At 38.5% G+C, this 19105-nt stretch overlaps 1 protein-coding gene across 1 annotated transcript in view; it reads right to left on the reverse strand.

The window, feature by feature from the left end:
• Nucleotides 1–212: 212 nt before the first annotated feature.
• The window catches only part of RC3H1 (ring finger and CCCH-type domains 1), a 50099-nt gene continuing 31206 nt past the window's right edge, over nucleotides 213–19105 (reverse strand). The window contains 10 exon segments of the mRNA XM_003357546.6: nucleotides 213–445; nucleotides 447–572; nucleotides 1720–1835; nucleotides 3046–3216; nucleotides 6958–7090; nucleotides 7217–7307; nucleotides 7761–7974; nucleotides 11547–11699; nucleotides 17858–18025; nucleotides 18518–18888. Of these exon segments, the coding sequence (XP_003357594.4) occupies nucleotides 415–445; nucleotides 447–572; nucleotides 1720–1835; nucleotides 3046–3216; nucleotides 6958–7090; nucleotides 7217–7307; nucleotides 7761–7974; nucleotides 11547–11699; nucleotides 17858–18025; nucleotides 18518–18888 (1574 nt within the window). The 3' untranslated portion in view covers nucleotides 213–414.

Consider the following 19105-nt stretch of genomic DNA (forward strand, 5'->3'; position numbering starts at 1 on the left):
GATTCGAGGTAAGGAATTAGACACTGGGTATGTAATAATACCAAAATACAAGAAAAACCTACTTCATTAAGATCATACAATTAATCAAACAGAGTGTATATATAATATCTTTTTTTTAAAGCCCTGGATCCAAGGCGTCCAAAGTTATTAAAATAAAGTTCATTCACAGAACAAAAACAAATTTAATCTGAATTGCTTGCAGATACTGCTAATTTTCTTTTTCTTAAATTAAAAAATGCATTAATGTGAACTATGTGCAGGGTTTGTTTTTAGTAGTGGTGTTTGTGCACATTGCCTCCGGTGCTTTTCCTGGATTTCTCTGACCATCCTCAGAGAAAAGGTTTAGAAATTATCCGTTTTCCTACCCCTATGCCCCACAAATTGGTTAGGAGCAGAAGATAAAAGTAGGACTCCTCATATTTTAGGGAGCAGAACTGGGTGTAACTCCTGATCTCTGGGAGTCATTATTGTCCCCTCCTCCCTCGGGGTCCTCTGACAGGTTCAGAGAGCTGGTCTTGTTTGATAGGAGGCTGATATTCTCTTGTGTCAAGGCTGATCCATTCGGCACATCACTGTTAACATTAAAAAAAAAAAAAAAAAATTTAGAATTTTTAAAAAAAAGATAAAAATGATTATTTAGTAGTGTAAAATAGGGACTTTTTTTTTTTTGGTCTTTTTAGGGCTGCACCCCTGCCACATGGAGGTTCCCAGGCTAAGGGTCCAATCAGAGCTGTAGCTGCTGTCCTATGCCAGAGCCACAGCAACACGGGATCCGAGCCGCACCTGTGAACCTATGCCACAGCTCATGGCAACGCCGGATCTTTAACCCACTGAGCGAGGCCAGGGATGAGTCCTCATGGTTGCTAGTCAGGTTCGCTAACTGCTGAGCCATGACAAGAACTTCAGGGCCTTTCTTTTAACAATATGAAAAATATATGAATGTCTTTAAAACTTTAAAGTACAGCTCCATATTCATGCTTTGGCATAGCGGTTGGCAAACTAAGGCAAGCTAGCTGTTTTTGTTAAACAGTTTTACTAGAACACAGCCCACTCATTTGTTTACACATTGTCTCTGGCTGCTTTCACATTACAATAGCGGAATGAGAGTTGACAGACATGGTAAGACTCATAATTTTAAATATTTACTATCTGGCCTTTAAGGAAAAGTGCTGACCCCTGCTTCGGCGAGTTTCCTAGTGTAAAAAATTATTTTGAACCCAGAATAATGCATGGATTTAAATAGCCAGGAGTTCTTATTGTGGCTTGGAGGTAAGGAATCTGACTAGTATCCATGAAGATGTGGGTTTGATCCCTGGCCTCACTCAGTAGGTGAAGGGTCCAGCATTGCCACAAGCTGAGGTGTAGGGTGTAGATGCAGCTTGGATCTGGCATTTCTGTGGCTGTGGCCAAGGCTGGCAGCTGCAGCAATTTGACCCCTAGCCTGGGAACTTCCATGTTGAGGGTGTAGCCCTAAAAAGCAAAAACAAACAAAAACAAGGGGAAGGCGATGGAAGCAGAAAATCTCCTTTGTTTCATTTGTTAGGTATTAACAGATAATTCAACCTTGGGTTTGATCTAATATAGGTTTTATTAACTCCTAAATTTATGCAAAAACTCTTTTCTCAATATATACAGAATAATATTTCAGAAATCAAATTATATTTCTGAGGATAATGCTGTCATGACTATATAAGATTATGCAAATGTCCCTTTCTTTACCTGAATGTCAATGTAAGGTCCTCAGCTGGAACTTTATTTTGTGGTTCTGGTTGTCCATTTTCTGCTTGCTTACTTGTATTCAATTTGCTTTTCATGTCCAGAGAACACTGGTTCTCCTTTGAAAGAAAATGAAATAAATTCAATTATATTCTATTTAATGGTGCTAATGGAAAAGAGACTGGATATAGATAATACAAAACACTGAAGAGAAATCATATTTAGTTCTATAAAATGACCAAAGAAGTAGGCAGACTAAAAGAGATACACATCCAAAAACATAATGGAGTAGAGTCCACTTGCTCACTACCCAAGCTGGACAACCAGGAAGAGAAATTTCACAAAAAAACCTGCTAACTCAGAAAAAAGTCAAAATGTAGGAAGCACCAGCATTCCCGTGGTAGCACAGCGGAAACGAATCCAACTAGAAACCATGAGGTTGTAGGTTCAATCCCTGGCCTCCCTCAGTGGGTTAAGGATCTGGTGTTGCCATGAGCTGTGGTATACGTCACAGATGCAGCTCAGATCTTGTGTTGCTGTGGTTGTGGCTCAGATTGGACCCCTAGCCCGGGAACCTCCATATGCCACAGGTAAGGCCCTAAAAACCGGAAAAAAAAAAAAAAATTAATAAGCACCTATAACATACTTACTGCAAACAAAAAACCGAAATATCTCATCTGTTCATGTAATTTTAAAATTTTATTTATATTTTTTATATTTCCCCAATACATTATTATTTTTTTCAACATCTGTTTACTTAAAAAGAATGTGAAAACTACGCAAGAGAAAAATCAATTACCATGCAATCTCCAAAGATTCAAAATTTACTGAAATGAATGTTCTTGCACTATGAAACAAACCCTAAGCATATCTATTGATACACTTCCACAGGAAAGAATATGTAGATGGTATCTCACTCTTGACCAAAAATAGGTTATCAATAACTTAAGATCTGTGAAACCTAAAATGTTATTTCATGATGGTTTTGCAAAAAACACTAAACCAGCCGCTTCCTTAATCAGTATTTTTAAGAGAAATTCAGTAACTTCCAGATAACTATCTTGTTTTCCCTACAAGTTTTTTGTAATGTAGAAAACTAAGACAAAGAACACACTCAAATCAAAAGGGAATGAGGAGAGAAATACAAAATAGGGAGGCAGCCCATCTTCATGCCACTTATTCTAAGTATTAACCACCCACTGCAGTGCCTTGGGGTGATGATTCTACAGCTCTAGATCATTCCAGAACTCTAGAACCATGAGTTCTATGACACAACTACACAGAGGCTTTCCTTTTACTTTCCCTCTTTTTTCCCACCTTAACACTTACCATACTCAGTTCTCGGGTTCTCTTCCCGATTTCCCTTTCCACCTGGTGCAATTCCAAGCTCAACTGCTCACTTGAGATCATTCCAGGCCATTTTGGAGGTGGTGGTGGGGGCTGTGACTGGCTTGCCAGGGTGTTCGCCTCCCTCTGCAACACCAGCCTGTTACTAACAGCCTAGTGCATAAAGCCAAGCACATATACAGCTCAACATATTTCACACCATACACAAAATGACCAGGCCCAATTCCAGACCTTAGTGTTAAAGTAGCTTATTACTCAGACATTTCCAATAAAAATAAGGCACTGTTTCTTTGAGTACCATTTGAATAAAAAAAAAAAAAAAATACAGGGGATTTATATTTAGGGAACAACAATTTAATATTTGGTATAAGTTGCTCTTTTTAGGAGTTCCCGTCGTGGCGCAGTGGTTAACGAATATGACTAGGAACCATGAGGTTGAGGGTTCAGTTCCTGCCCTTGCTCAGTGGGTTAAGGATCCGGCATTGTCGTGAGCTGTGGTGTAGGTTGCAGACGCAGCTCGGATCCCGTGTTGCTGTGGCTCTGGTGTAGGCCGGTAGCTACAGCTCCGATTGGACCCCTAGCCTGGGAACCTCCATATGCCCTGGGAGCGGCCCATGAAATAGCAAAAAGACAAAAAAAAAAAAAGTTGCTCTTTTTATTTTCTTATTTGAAAGAGAAGTCAACTATAAACGTGCTTTTTTCCCCATCCTTTTTTATTTTTATTTTTTTAAATTTTTGGGCTGTGCCTTAAGCATGCAAAAGTTCTCGGGCCGACAACTGAACCAGCGCCACAGCAATGATGATGCGAGACCCTTAACCTGGTAGGCCCCAGGGAATGCCCTCCCCTCTTCCCCCAACTTTATAGCCATAGCCATGGCATATGGAAGTTCCCAGGCTAGGGGCTGATCGGAGCAGCACCCAGCCCACGCCACAGCCATATCAAGGCCAGATCTGAGCCACATCTGTGACCTAGTTTGGGGCAACGCTGGATTCTTAACCCACTGAGGAAGACCAATGACCGAACCTGCATCCTCATGGATACTAGTTGGGTTGTTAACCTGCTGAGCCACAATGGGAACTCTGAAACTCCCCTTTTTTAAACTGAATTTTCTCTGGAGTAAATTTTATAGTTTATTTTAGTCAAACTGCAGTAATGCCAAGGACTTTTAACTACAGTGAGTTAAACATGTGCCATGGTTCCAAATAATGCTAATATTCTTTCGGAATAGAAAATGGGTCTAGAAATCTCAACTTAAAAAAAAGCCATGAGCAGTGGAAACAAATCCGAATAGGAACCATGAGATTGAGGTTTCGATCTTTGGCCTTGCTCGGTGGTTTAAGGGTCTGGCGTTGCTGTGAGCTGTGCTATAGGTCGCAGACGCGGCTCAGATCTGGCATTGCTGTGGCTGTGGTGTAGGCCAGCAGCTGTAGCTCCAACTGGACCCCTAGCCTAGGGACCTCCATATGCCGCGAGTATGACCCTGAAAAGCCAAAAAAAAAAAAAAAGCCATGAAGTAGCAGGATAAGGAATATTGCTTTCTGGAGTTAAAAGTCCAATCTTGGAAGGCAGCTATCCTCACCACTATACCAACAACCCTGCACAAGGTCCAATCTTTTAACAAATTAATCAGCTATAAAGATGAACATAATAAATACAACATTCTTTTTTCCACAATATGAATCAGCAAGAAAATTTTAACAATGTAAATAAAGCAACTGAAACGGGAGACAAACATGAATACTATATAGGTTTTTTCCCTTTTGCTGGATCCTTAACCTACTGCACCACAAAGGAGTTCAGCCACTTCTTTTTTCTCTTTGGCGTCTTTTTAGGGCTGCACCCGCAGCATATGTAGGTTCCCAGGCTAGGGGTCCAATCAGAGCTGTAGCTGCCGGCCTACGCCAGAGCCACAGCCACACGAGATCCAAGTCGTGTCTGTGACCTACACCACAGCTCACAGCAATGCTGATCCTTAAGCGAGGCCAGGATCAAATTCGCATCCTCATGGCTACTAGTCGGGTTCGTTACCTCTGAGCTGCGACGGGAACTCTAGCTTTTTATTTCTAAATCTTATTGCTTACATAAGAGCACAAGCAAGACACATGTTCAAAAACAAACCAAAAAACCCCTCCTATTGATCTTCCTACTAAAGTCTAAGAATTAGTTAGAAATTTATTTCTGAAGCAACATATTACTTACTATTAAAGATCTTGGTAGAAAGATAAAGACTAACATTCTAAGATTATCTTTTTCTTGAGAACTATCACTAGAATGCCTTTAGTTTTCCATATTCAACTAATGTGTTCTCATGCAAAGCATAATACAAAAAAAAACCTAGTCTTTCTTGAGGAACTTTTAAGAATTGTTTTCTGATATTTGGTTTCTCTTAATTATCAGGTAGCATGGTGAAAAGAAGACTGAATTTGGAGTTTGAAGATTTGGGTTCATATTCCAACCTCTGTGAAACTCATCTCATATCCTTCAGCAATACCACCTACTTGACCTCCTTGTCAAACAAGGTATGTGATAGTATTTTATAAACTGAAAGAACTATATTAATGAAAGGTGCTATTATTTTTTTAGGTCAAAGTTCCAAGCTTCTGGGAGTTCTTGTTGTGGCTCAGTGATTAACAAACCCGCCTAGCATTCTTGAGGACCGAGGTTTGATCCCTGGCCTTGCTCAGTGGGTTAAGGATCCAGCATTGCCATGAGCTGTGGTGTAGGTGGCAGACATGCCTCGGATTCCATGTTGCTGTGGCTCTGGTGTAGGCTGGCAGCTATACCTCTGACTCAACCCCTAGTCTGGGAACCTCCATATGCCGTGGGTGTGGCCCTAAAAAAGGACAAAAAAAGAAAAAAAAAAGTTCCAAGCTTCTACTTAATAAAGATGCTAAAAATTAAAAGAAGTGGGAGAATTTTTTTTTGTAATGGCCATACCCATGACATATACAAGTTCCTGGAACAGGTATTGAATCTGAGGTGCAGCTGTGACCTATGCCACAACTGCAGCAACACTGGATCCTTTAACTCACTGTGTCAGGCAAGGGATGGAACCTGTGCCTTCGTGGTGACCTGAGCTGCTGCAGTCAGATTCTTAACTCACTACACCACAGTGGGAACTCCAAGATAAATTTTTAATTAAAGAAAATATGATAAACTAAAAACAAATCTTGGGAGTTCCCATGTGGCTCAGCAGAAACAATTTGACTAGCACCCAAGGGGATACAAGTTTGATCCCTGGCCTTGATATGCTGTGGGTGCGGCCCTAAAAAGATAAAAATAAACAAAAAAAACAAATCTTAGAGTTCCCGCTGTGGCTCAGCAGCTCAAATACCTAACATAGTATCCATGAGGACGTGGGTTTGATCCCTGGCCTTGTGCAGTGGGTTAATGACCTGGCATTACCACAAACTGCCATGTAGAGTACAGATGGGGGTCGGATCTGGTGTTGCTATGGTTGTGGCATAGGCTGGCAGCTGTAGCTCTGATTCAACCCTTAGCTTGGCAATTTCCATATGCCGTGGGTATGGCCCTAAAAAGAAAAAAAGAAATGTGCCATCAGGGAGTATAAGCTCATTTTATATATTTTATTTTATATAATATTTTAGATAATCTAAAATTTCCAGGGAGTTTCCTGGTGGCTCAGTGGGTTAAGGATCCAGCATTGTCACTGCTGTGGCACAGGTTTGATCCCTGGCTCAGGACTTCTGCATGCAGTGGGCATGGCTAAAAAAAATAAATAAAATTTCTAGATTATCTAAAATGCTATATAAAATATACAAAAGGAGTTTATATATACACATAAAATATATATAATACATAAGTTCCTCCTTTTAAAATCTCTTTGAAAACTCTCCAAAAACTGGAATGAAAAAATATCTCTAGGCTGGTACCTCTAGTCCACGTAGCTGGGTCTGTTGGCTAATTTGATGGTTTAGTTGCTGTAATTCTAGTCGTAGCTGTTCCCTCTCAGCAGATGGAAGGGGTTTTCCACGACTGGCCACTTCTGACATAGATATTCTCTCCCTTTTGTGGGCAAAAAAAGTGTGGAATAAATTTAAAATTTTATTTTTTAAAAATATTATTGACTAGAGAAACACAGTAAGCTGAATAATTTTAAAAGCTTGTAAAAGCAAAAAGAGTGACTTATACCTCTCACTGAAGTGTCCCTGAGAAGGTATGTTTTGATGAGGTGAATATGGAGAACCTCCCCAGCCACCATGGGTTCCATAGGGACTGTAATCTGTAAGAGAGTAATTTAAGTGCTATTTAAATTACTATACGATTATCTACTTTTAAGGCAGCCATAATCAAAAAGACACAGGCATACTATGTACACAGCTATCTTGAAAAATGTCTACCAAAATGGTAACAGGGTACTGATGTTTGTTTTTTCCCACTAAAACATCAATCTTTGTAATTTTCTCTTTTGTTTGAATTTAAAACAATGAGATATATTATTTTGGCAAAAGCAATGAAGCTTTTTAAAAAACACAGGTTATCTTTATATACAGACATTTTAATTTGTACCCCTAGAATTCTCTGGGTTATAATTACATAGGGATAATTCCACAGAAAAATTTAAAGACGACTGCTCTGGAAGATTATAAAAAGCATTGATGGTTAATGGGAAGTAGGTGGTGTTAGGAATCATGAATATGAACCCTCTAAATCAGCTCATCTCTGAGAGTCTTACCTGAAATGTTAATAGACTTTGTGGGAGCTCCCTGAGGTGCCATAGCCTGCATTGGGCCAGCACTCTGATACATTGTTTTGGAAGTTCGAGAAATGGCACCAAACCGAGATACTGTTGGTCGGTCTCCAAATGGGATGAGGTCATCATCACTGGTTTCTGCTGCTCTTCTCTGAAGGTCCAATCGCTGGTCTCTCATTCCCTTACTCTCCACATTCTGATAAAAAGTAAAATGAGAAATCCACCCCACACTTAGATCTCTAAGATAACTTCCTCTAGTTCTGTAACAAGGTTAAAACAGAATATAATGGGTGAATTCCCATTGTGGCTCAGCAGGTGAAGAACTTGACTAGGGATATGGTTTGATCCCTGGCCTCACACAGTGGGTTAAGGATCTGATGTGCTGCAAGCTGCAGTGTAGGGTGCACATGCGGCTTGGATCCCAAAGCAACAGGGATGCTATGGCTGTGGTACAGGACAGCAGCTACACCTGATTCAACCCCTAGCCCAGGGATTCCGTAGGTCACAAATGTGATCTTAAAAAGGAAAAAAAAAAAATGGTATAATGGGAGTTCCTGCTGTGGCACAACAGGATCGGTGGCATCTCTGCAGTGCAGCCTAGGCTGCAACTGTGGCTCGGAACTGATCCCTGGCCTGGGATATGCCACAAAGCAGCCAAAACTAGTAGGAAAAGAAAAGAGGTATAATGTCTTTACTGATAAGACTAAAATCATTAGTTGCCTTTGGCTGTCATATAAGACATTGCTTTTTAAACCTCTAACCACTTCCTATAAGAAGAAATGTAGCAGTTTCCACTGTGGCTCAGTGGTAATGAACCCAACTAGTATCCATGAGGATGAGTGTTCAATCCCTGGCCTCGCTCAGTGGGTTAAGTATCTGGTGTTGCCATGAGCTGTGGTATAGGTCATAGATGTGGCTGGGATCCTGTGTTCTGTGGTGTAGGCTGGCAGCTGCAGCTCCAATTTGACCCCTAGCCTGGGAACTTCCACATGCTGCATATGTGGCCATAAAAAGAAAAAAGAAAGAAAGAAATGTATTTTACATCATGACCCAGTACACATATACATTCAAATGGATATATAACATCATGACAGATATTTACGCTTAGTATGTATATACATTCTTATATTTATATTTTATGTCATTCTAATTCATTTCTTTTTCTTTCTTTCTTTTTTTTTTTTATGGCCACACCTTGGCATATGGAAGTTCCTGGGCCAGGGATTGAATATGAGTGGCAGCTGGTGACCTATACCACAATGACAGATCCTTTAACCCACTGTGCAGGGCTGGTGACCAAACCCAAGTTCTGCAGCAACCCGGGATGGTGCAGCTGAATTCTCAACCTACTGTGCCACAGCAGGAACTCCTTATTTCTTTAAAAAAAAAAAAAAAAAAAAAAGCCCATCAGGAGTTTCTCAATTTTCAACACTCAATAAACAGAGAAACGATGTTTAAAAATATAAGCCAACCCAGGCTTTTCAAAGGGATTCCAGTCAGAAAAAAATTAAGTACTGAGATAAATGGAAATCTATCTAGACCCTTGCTAGTCAAAGTATACGCCAAAGACTGGCAAGCATCAGCATCACTAGCGAACTCATTAGAAATGCAGAATTTCTGGTCTCACACCAGCCTTACTGAATTAGAACTTGAACTTTAACAGATGCTTAGGTAATTTATATGCACATTCATATTTGAGAAAAATTGGGCTAAACTTTCATCCACTGGGGAAATTTTTAATTATATCTAGGTTAGGTTGGAAAAAAACTTTATTCTTTATTGATTTAAGGAAATGAGTTTTATTTTGCTAATGTTTATGTTACTTTAATAACCTTTTCTGAAAGCCAGGTAGAAAGCAAGGGTTCCTGCCTATCTCCACTTCCTCATCTCATTTCCATTCTAAATTTAGAAAGGTTGTTTTTTATGGCCTAAAAACAGTATTTCCCTAATCCCACCACAGAAAAAACAAAAGGTTCACTTATGCTTTTTTCTCCTCTATACTCCTTTCTTCTTTCTTTTACTGCCTAGCATCTAATCATATTTAGGATATAAGGTATCATCTCAATCATTTATAGTGGAACTGGCATTTAAGTCTTCCTTCTCTATTACCAAGAATTGGTCTTCTCTTAACCAGCTAGACAAATCTTTATGAAAGTCTCTAATACCCTAGGGAAACTTTGTTAGAATTAATAAGGGCAAATGTCTTAAAAATAATAGTCAAGACATACCTTTAACCCACAAATACTATTTCTAGGTATAACTTTCATGCATGTGCACAAGAAGATAAGAATGTATAGCACTGTGTGTAATAATAAAACATCAAAAAAGCCTAAATGTTCATCAATAGGAAAAGGAATAAACAATTATATACATATTTATTTACTATATGACATGAGTTATCATACAATGGTATCTGATAAAAGCAGTTAAAATAAATGAACTTGAAACAGGTATAAATTTGGATACATCTCAAAAACAATGCTGAATGAAAATGCAAGCTGAAACATTCAAAACAAAATTGTTGGAGTTCCCGTCGTGGCTCAGTGGTTAACGAATCCGACTAGGAACCATGAGGTTGCGGGTTTGATCCCTGGCCTCACTCAGTGGGTTAAGGATCCGGTGTTGCCATGAGCTGTGGTGTAGGTTGCAGACGAGGCTCGCATCCTGAGGTGCTGTGGCTCTGGCACAGGCTGGTGGCTACAGCTCCGATTAGACCCCTAGCCTGGGAACCTCCATATGTTGCGGGAGCAGCCCTAGAAAAGACAAAAAAAAAAAAAAAAAAAAAAGACAAAACAAAACAAAACAAACAAAATTGTTTAGAAATAGTATAAAATTATCCATGAAATGATAAATTCTCAATTCAGAATAGGAGTCACCTCCATGGAAGGAAGGAGGGAGAAAATGAGATTAGGGAGGTATAAACAGGAGGATTTAACTCCTTACGTAAAGTTCACTTCTTCAAAAGATAAAGAAGCAATTAAGATAAAATAGTGATAAATTTTAAGCTTGGTATTAGAATCATTGGTATTACATTATTTTTTGTTAAAAAATAAAATAGTTTAAGTGTAATTACATTTCAGTATACCAGCTTATTTGAAGCTAAGTAACTAAAATTCTGATTCAAATAGAACTATTCACTAGATTCAACTCTGTTGTTTAAACTTCAGAGTAATGAAAGAATTATAATTCTGGATGAGAAATCCAAGGTATTTATTTATTTATTTATTTAGTCTTTTTAGGGCCATGCCTACAGCATATGGAGGTTCCCAGGCTAGGGGTCTAATCAAAGCTGTAGCCACTGGCCTACGCCAGAGCCACAGCAACTCGGGATCTACGCAGCGTCTTGAGACCTACACCACAGCTCATGGCATCGCCAGATCCTTAACCCACTGAGCAAGGACAGGGACCGAACCTGCAACCTCACGGTTCCTAGTCAGACTCGTTAACCACTGAGCCACGACGGGTACTCCAAGAAATCCAAGGTCTTAATTATGCAAAATAATTTCAATTCTAATTTAATTTCAAATGGGTTAATTGCTGGCTACACAAAAATATAACAAATGCTCTTCTCGGTCTGGAAAAGCATGAAGATTTTTATTTATACCTGAAACAAAAAACCATATAGTTTAAATATAACTCAATCACATAGCATAGAATATGGCCTGAAACTTAAGTAAAGCTCAGTTATTTGTGTCCATACTATAACTGGGGATAATTTACTTGGTTTATCTTGATTTTTATTAATTATGGCTTAGTTATTACACATACCATCATTTCCACACTCCCTGCTGCCACAACATCTTTGGGTTTTGCATCTTTGGTTCCAATGTAGGAGCCGATGGTGTCACATGACCAGGGTGAGTACTGGCTATAATCATTTCCTTTGTATTTCCCAGCTACCTTCAAGTCTTCATCCAAAAACTACAGATGAAAAGAAAAAAAAAAGAAAAGAAAAAAGAAACAAAATAGGAAATGGGTCTATGAGTAACAACACAGATAAAGCAGGAATTTCTTTTAGAACATCATACTGAAGCAACATAATGATGGTTATTTGATTTGTGTCACAATAGAAGATTGCTGTAGACTATGAAAAATAAAAAACAAATGAAAAATGATGTTCAGCCTCTTTACTTTGTTAGTAGAGGGTCAAGAAGTATCTCAATATCTTTCAGTGAATCAAATTAAGATTTCTGAGATCTGCATATCCTTTTTCTCATCAGATTAACACAAGCAAATATATACCAGGCCCTAGTTTTTCTAGACCCTCCTTAATGTTACTTTCAATAACATGCCAGGTAAACAAGAGCATTAAAAACTCTTTAAAATATAATCTTAAATGTTCTATATGTTGTATGATAATATAAAACTTTTTTACTGAAATCTCTTTAACACCAGTAACTCATATCTTGAATAAATTCTGATCCTTAGGTTGATTCGATGACACGAAAAAGCTAAGATGCCTAATTTTCTTTTCTCAGGATGAGTTTCGAAATTATGTACTAAGTAGGTATTCTAGGTCCAACATATTTTTACTAAAATTGCAACATTCACATTTGTGTAATGTTTTACAGTTTTCAACGTGCTTTTATGTATACACTATCTCATATGTTCCTCAAGTCCAAGTGAGACAACATGGGTGATCTGACCAAGGCTATACCAGTATAGGCCATGCTAGAACATTATTAAATTGCTTTCACTTTATCACAGATGTATATATTGACACACTGATATCCTAGGGGGTACTGGTACATTTACGTGGCTCTATGCTTCTCCTATACTATTAAAAAAAAAAAAATCTATTTTCTGAGTCATCACTATTGGTCTTCTGCACTGGCAGAGGGATCTGCTGTTCACAAATACCATTCATTTTCAACCACAATTCCTGTTTCTATTACTTATAACCCCTTTCCTTTTTTTGGCAGTGGGGGGGACTTTTTAGGGCCACGCCCGTGGCACATGGAGGTTCCCAGGCTAAGGATTGAATTGGAGCTACAGCTGCTGGCCTGCAGTACCACAGCCACAGAAATGCCAGATCCGAGCCATGTCTGAGATCTACACCACAGCTCACGGCAACACTGAATCCTTAACCCACTGAGTGAAGCCAGGGATTGAACCTGTGTCCTCAAAGATGTTAGTCAGATTCATTTCTGCTGAGCCATGACAGGAACTCCCCCTTTGCTTTTTTGGTCCTACTTCTATTTTAAAAATTCCATCTCCTTTTTAAAATTTCTCCTCCACTTACAAGTTTAGTGTAGAACAGCTAGCTTTCTGAAGACATGACCTAACTGGCAGAGCCTCCTGGCCTGCCTGCTTGTATCTCTCAGAAGCGTCTTATCTTTATCAATTTATTTCTTGCCTGTCACTTAAAAAATATAAATGAGTAAAGACATGACCTACTAACTAGAGTGTTTTTACCCCCCAACCACTATATTATGCAGCTACTAAAAAGAATGAGATAAATTATATACTGACACAGGAAGACATCTAAAATAACGAGTCAAATCAAAACAAACAAAAAAACAAAACAAAAAGACAACCTACAGAATGGGAGAAAATCTTTGCAAATGAATCAACTGACAAGGGATTAGTCTCCAAAATTTATAAACACCTTCTGCAGCTCCTTTAACAAAAAAACAAACAACCCCATCAGAAAATGGGCAGAAGATCTAAACAGACAGTTCTCCAAAGAAGACATACAGATGGCCAAAAACACATGAAAAGATGTTCGACATCACTCATTATTAGAGAGATGCAAATTAAAACCACTATGAGGTACCACCTTACACCAGCCAGAATGGCCATCATCCAAAAGTCTACAAACAATAAGTGCTGGAGAGGGTGTGGAGAAAAAGGAACCCTATTACACTGTTGATGGGATTGCAAATTGGTGCAACGACTGTGGAAAACTGTATGGAGATTCCTCAGAAAACTAAAAACAGAACTATCATTTGATCCAGCAATCCCACTCCTGGGCATCTATCCAGAGAAAACCATGACTTGCAAAGACACATGTACTCCGATGTTCATTGCGGCACTGTTTTCAATAGCCAAGACCTGGAAACAACCTAAATGTCCATCGACAGAGGCCATTAAAAGGAATGAAATACCAGCATTTTTAGCAACATGGATGGACCTAGAAATTACCATGGTAAGTGAAGTCAGCCATTCAATGAGACACCAACATCAAATGCTTTCACTGACATGTGGAATCTGAAAAAAGGAGACTCAACTTCTTTGCAGAACAGATGCTCACTCACAGATTTTGAAAAACTTATGGTCTCCGGAGGAGACAGTTTGGGGGGTGGGGGGACGTGCTTGGGTTGTGGGATGGAAATCCTGTGAAACTGGATTGTGATGATTATTCACAATTCATTGAGTAATAAAAAAAAAAAAATTCAAACACATAAACCTGAAGATATTATTACTAAATGATCCTATTAAAAATAATAATGATATATTAGAACATGCACAGAAAAGTTCAAATATATGTAAAAAGCTGAAATAGATAAGAAACTGATGGTGATAAAGAATATTAGATTTTTGAGAAACTTCTTTAGATGTTATATATTTTATAATGTATGAATTTAGTAAACTATGTCATATATAATCAAACCAAAGTTTTAGTTATACAGCTTTGTAAGTCAGTTAAGAAATAAATTCTAGAAAAGGTTCCTTAACAGCCAGGCATTATTATAATTTTTATTAGAATTAAAAAAATAATACAAATAATTATTTACTGAATGCATGCTATGTGCCAGATGTCTCATGTCTCATTTAATCTTAACCACACTACTATGAGGTAGTATGCTCACCTCACTATTATGACCTTTATTATGCTTGATTAACAAATAGAGAATAGGGGGTAATTAACAAATTCTATTTGTTAATCTCCTGAGGTTCAGGGAGATAAGGAAGGCTAAGTAACTTATAAAAGATCAGAGCTGAGTGACTAAACTGACCCTCAGAGATTAAGTATATTTCATTCCAAAATTAGCTCACTTTTCACAGTGTCATGTAGCTTTCCATATTTCTCAAAAAATGGTATGGCATGACAAGGCTCTAGGATGTCTTTAATAGTCAGTTTCTGAAAAAAATATATGTAATGTTTACACTTTACAAGTAAAATTACATTAACAGAAGATGTTATAGCTTTACTAATTAACCTACATTATTGTGGAAAATTCATCCAAAGTGTTTAGATAGGAAAGCTAGATACTCTGAACAATCTTTATTTGGTAGATTACGTTCTTTTTTTTTTTTTTTTTTTTTGCCATTTCTTGGGCCGCTCCAGCGGCATATGGAGGTTCCCAGGCTAGGGGTCGAATCGGAGCTGTAGCCGCCGGCCTACGCCAGAGCCACAGCAACGCAAGATCCGAGCCGTGTCTGCAACCTACACCACAGCTCACAGCTGGATCGTTAAGCCACTGAGCAAGGGCAGGGACCAAACCCGCAACCTCATGGTTCCTAGTCGGATTCGTTAACCACTGCGCCACGACGGGAACTCCGGTAGATTACTTTCAAAGACTCCAAAGTTTACTGCTTATTATATGAATGTGATATACTTCACTTTTCAATTTTCATTGATTATTAATAATTATTTAGATGGTAATATTGTTTAGAATCATAATTCTATACATAAAGGATATGAGACATTTTCCTTACATAATATCAACTGCAACTCCACTGAGAAAACCTATTTGACTCAAGAAAAAAAAAAAAAATACATACCAGAGGCTGAGGCAGTATGTATAATCAACAAACCAAAGTAATTAGATAAGGTCAACAAAGAGCTGGCTTTACAAAAAGATAAAACTGATAAATCCCTAGTAAGAATGACCAGAAAAAAATTATTATTATTTTTTAGGGCTGCAACTGTGGCACACGGAAGTTGCTCAATGAGGGGTTGAATTGGAGCTGCAGCTGCCGGTGCACTCCACAGCCACAGCAACACCAGATCCAAGCTCTATCTGTGACCTAAACCACAGTTTGTGGCAACATCAGATCGCTAAGCCACTGAGCAAGGCCAGGGACTGAACCCGCATCCTCATGGATACTAGTTGGGTTCTTAACCTACTGAGCCACAACAGGAACTTTGACAAAAATTATTATTAATAATCAGAAATGGTAAAATGAATATCACTATAGACCTTCTAGACATTAAAAAGATAATATGACAACATTCGTGATAACTGTTAGCACTCTCTTAGAGAAATACTAAGATAACCCCTAAATTATGGTTTATTAACCTGTAGTCCATCAACCAATCTACTATAGGAAATCTATTTCAGCAGCTTTTTTTTTTTTTTTTTTTTTTTTTTTTTTTTTGCTTTTTAGGGCTGCACCCATGGCATATGGAGGTTTCCAAGCTAGGGGATGAATTGGAGCTACAGATGTTGGCCTACACCACAGCCACAGCAACGCCAGATCCTTATCCCACTGAGCAAGGATAGGGATCAAACCCACAACCTCATGGTTCCTAGTTGGATTTGTTTCCACTGGACCATGATGGGAACTCCGCATTTTTTTTTTTTGCCTTTCACTACCTATATTAGTCTGTCTTTCCTATTCTTTGAATCAAATTTTATCATCCTGTTGTTTTCCTCATTACTGAGTTAAATAAACCTTTGACATGTCTGTTATGAAAACTGTCTAAAACTAGGGATATAGGGATGTTTCATTAATCTGATAAAGATTATCTACAAAAAAGCTTACAGCGAGCATCATCATGGTAAATTATTAGGTGTTCCATCCATTCAACGACTGGAAATAAAACCTATTGGAGGTTCCCTTGTGGCATAGCAGGTTAAGGATCTGGCACTGTCACTACAAGCGGTTTGGGTTTCTGCTGTGGCATGAGTTTGATCCCTGGTCTGAGAACTTCCACATGCCATAGGTGTGGCCAAATGAAAAAAAAAAAGAAGAGAGAGAGAGAGAGATGATAGGTTTTCTTTTCTTTTTCTTTCTTCCGTCACTGCCAACCCCCTGCAGTGACAATGCCAGATCCTTAACCCACTGTGCCAAGGGAACTCCCATCATCTCTTTTATTTACTATTATATTGGAGGATCTAGCTTGCACAATAAGATAAGAAAAAGAAAAGACTTAAGGACTGTAAAGGAGAGAGTAAAATGGTCATTATACACAAAGGACACAACTGTGTGTGCAGAAAATTGAATATTGGGAAGATGTCACTTCTCTCCAAGTGTATTAAAGCCGACACTGCCCAATGAAGATATAATTGACCCATAGATGTAACCGAAAAATTTCTAGTAGCCACATTAAAAAAAAAAAACAGGTAAAATTAAGTTTAATAATACCTTTTATTTAATCTAATACATCCAAAGTATTATTATTTTAGAATGTAATTAGTAGAAACATTGAAATACTTGGGGGGGGGGCTACTAAACCTTCAGAGCCAATGTATGTTTTATGTATCTAGCACATGTGAATTTGGACTAGGCACATTTTAAGCATTATTCACATGTGGTTAGTGGTTACAATAGTGGACTGCGCAGATCCAGATTCAATGTAATCCTAATAAAAACTGAACACATATTTCTGTGGACATCAACATGGTGATTATAAAGTGTGTTTGGAATTTCCAAGAATAGCAAAGGTAATCTTGAAGACCCAAACTGGAAAACATACATCACCATATTAAGATGTGTTACAATACTACATTAAGATAATGTGGTGTTGTTCCCAGGATAGAGAAATGGATCAATGAAACAGATTAGAGTCCAGAAACATATATAGTCACCTGTCTATGACAAAGGTGATCTGACTATGATGAAGGTGACTCCAGGGCACTGTGGAGAGGATGGTTTTTTTAATTAAATGGTGCTTGAACAATGGGATATCCTTTGGGGAAAAAAAATGGATCTTGACTCCTAAGACATTATATACAATAGTTAACTCTAGATGGATTGCATATCTAAATGTGAAATAATAAACCTTTTCTAAGAAAATATAGGAAAATATCTTCATAATCTTAGGAACAGATAAAGATTACTTGAACAGGACATAATAAACCACTGATAAAGGAAAAATTGATAAATGAGACTAAAAAAGATGTACTTACTTCCTCTTGATGGAAGGCAGGAGGCAATGTGGGTGAAGGTGCAAAAGGAGGTGGAGAGATAACCTTCCTTTCCTCTAGTTGTGCCATTATTTCCTTTCGTCTTCGATGTAGCTCATCTAGACTAGGATGCGGCTGGGGAGGAGGAGGAAGCCGGCTATAGGGCGGTTCCTGAAAATGCAAAATCAGTAAAAATTGAAAAAGAATTTCAGGACATACTGATTCACTTAGCACACATTTTAAATAAGCAGCTTGTACACTCATCTTAACACTGGAAATAGCAAGACTTAATAAAACAAAGCAAAACAAAATAAATACTCCCTCCCCGAGCTCTCAGGATTTCCCAAAGAGCTAAATTTAAGATTCTTTTTCCTGGCGAGAGACTATAATTTCTAAATAAACCTGAAAAATATTAATAAAACCATCCAGAATTCAGAAACTAAGGTTAGTCGGAGTGGAGTGGGAATCTTTTTCCTCTTTAAAGGTTAAAAAATAACAACCTATGAAGATTATGAAAAGGTGGAAAAAAAGAAGATACTTTCTTTTAAAAAAATTAATTGATCAAAGGGTTATTACCATGGCAAAATGTTAAGAAAATCACTGTCATAATAACAAGTAATAATCAAAATAAATACAAATAGTAAGAAAAAAAATACAGCATACTCTGGTGTACGAAGGTCTGATCTGAGCTGGGTGAGGAGCCACAGGATAGTAACCCTCCATCTGCTGGTATCTTTCTCTGGATTCTGGTACATAGGATGGTACTGCTGCAGGTGGAATCTCAATGGGTACAGGACTTTCTCGGAAAATCTCCTCTCTTGTGTAAGACTGAGCAGGGTATACTCGACGGCCGTCATAGTGTGGTGGATACATAGGTGGGTATTGTTGTGGCTGTGTGCCATATTGAGAATTTACTACACGATCTGGGAGGTAGGGTGGATAATGATCCAAGTAGGGAGGACCAGGTTCAGGAGCAGATGGTGGAGGTCGGACAAATCGGGACACACACTGTGGTGGTGGAGGGTAGTACATACCTGTACAATACAAAAGAGGAACCAAAAGCAACCATGAGCCAATCTATTTTTCTATTTTTTTTTTTTTTTGGGCTGCACCCCAGGCATATGGAAGTTCCCAGGCTAGGGGTTGAATTGGAGCTGCAGCTGCTGACCTACATCACAGCCACAGCTAACACCAAATATAAGCCATCTGCCACCTACACCACAGCTCATGGCGACGCCGGATCCTCAACCC

The sequence above is a fragment of the Sus scrofa genome, chromosome 9, assembly GCF_054392235.1.
Source record: "Sus scrofa isolate SSC_HxYL_T2T_F1_AM1 chromosome 9, Sscrofa_HxYL_maternal_Yorkshire_Landrace_v2.0, whole genome shotgun sequence".
In the NCBI taxonomy this organism is placed as follows: Eukaryota; Metazoa; Chordata; class Mammalia; order Artiodactyla; family Suidae; genus Sus; species Sus scrofa.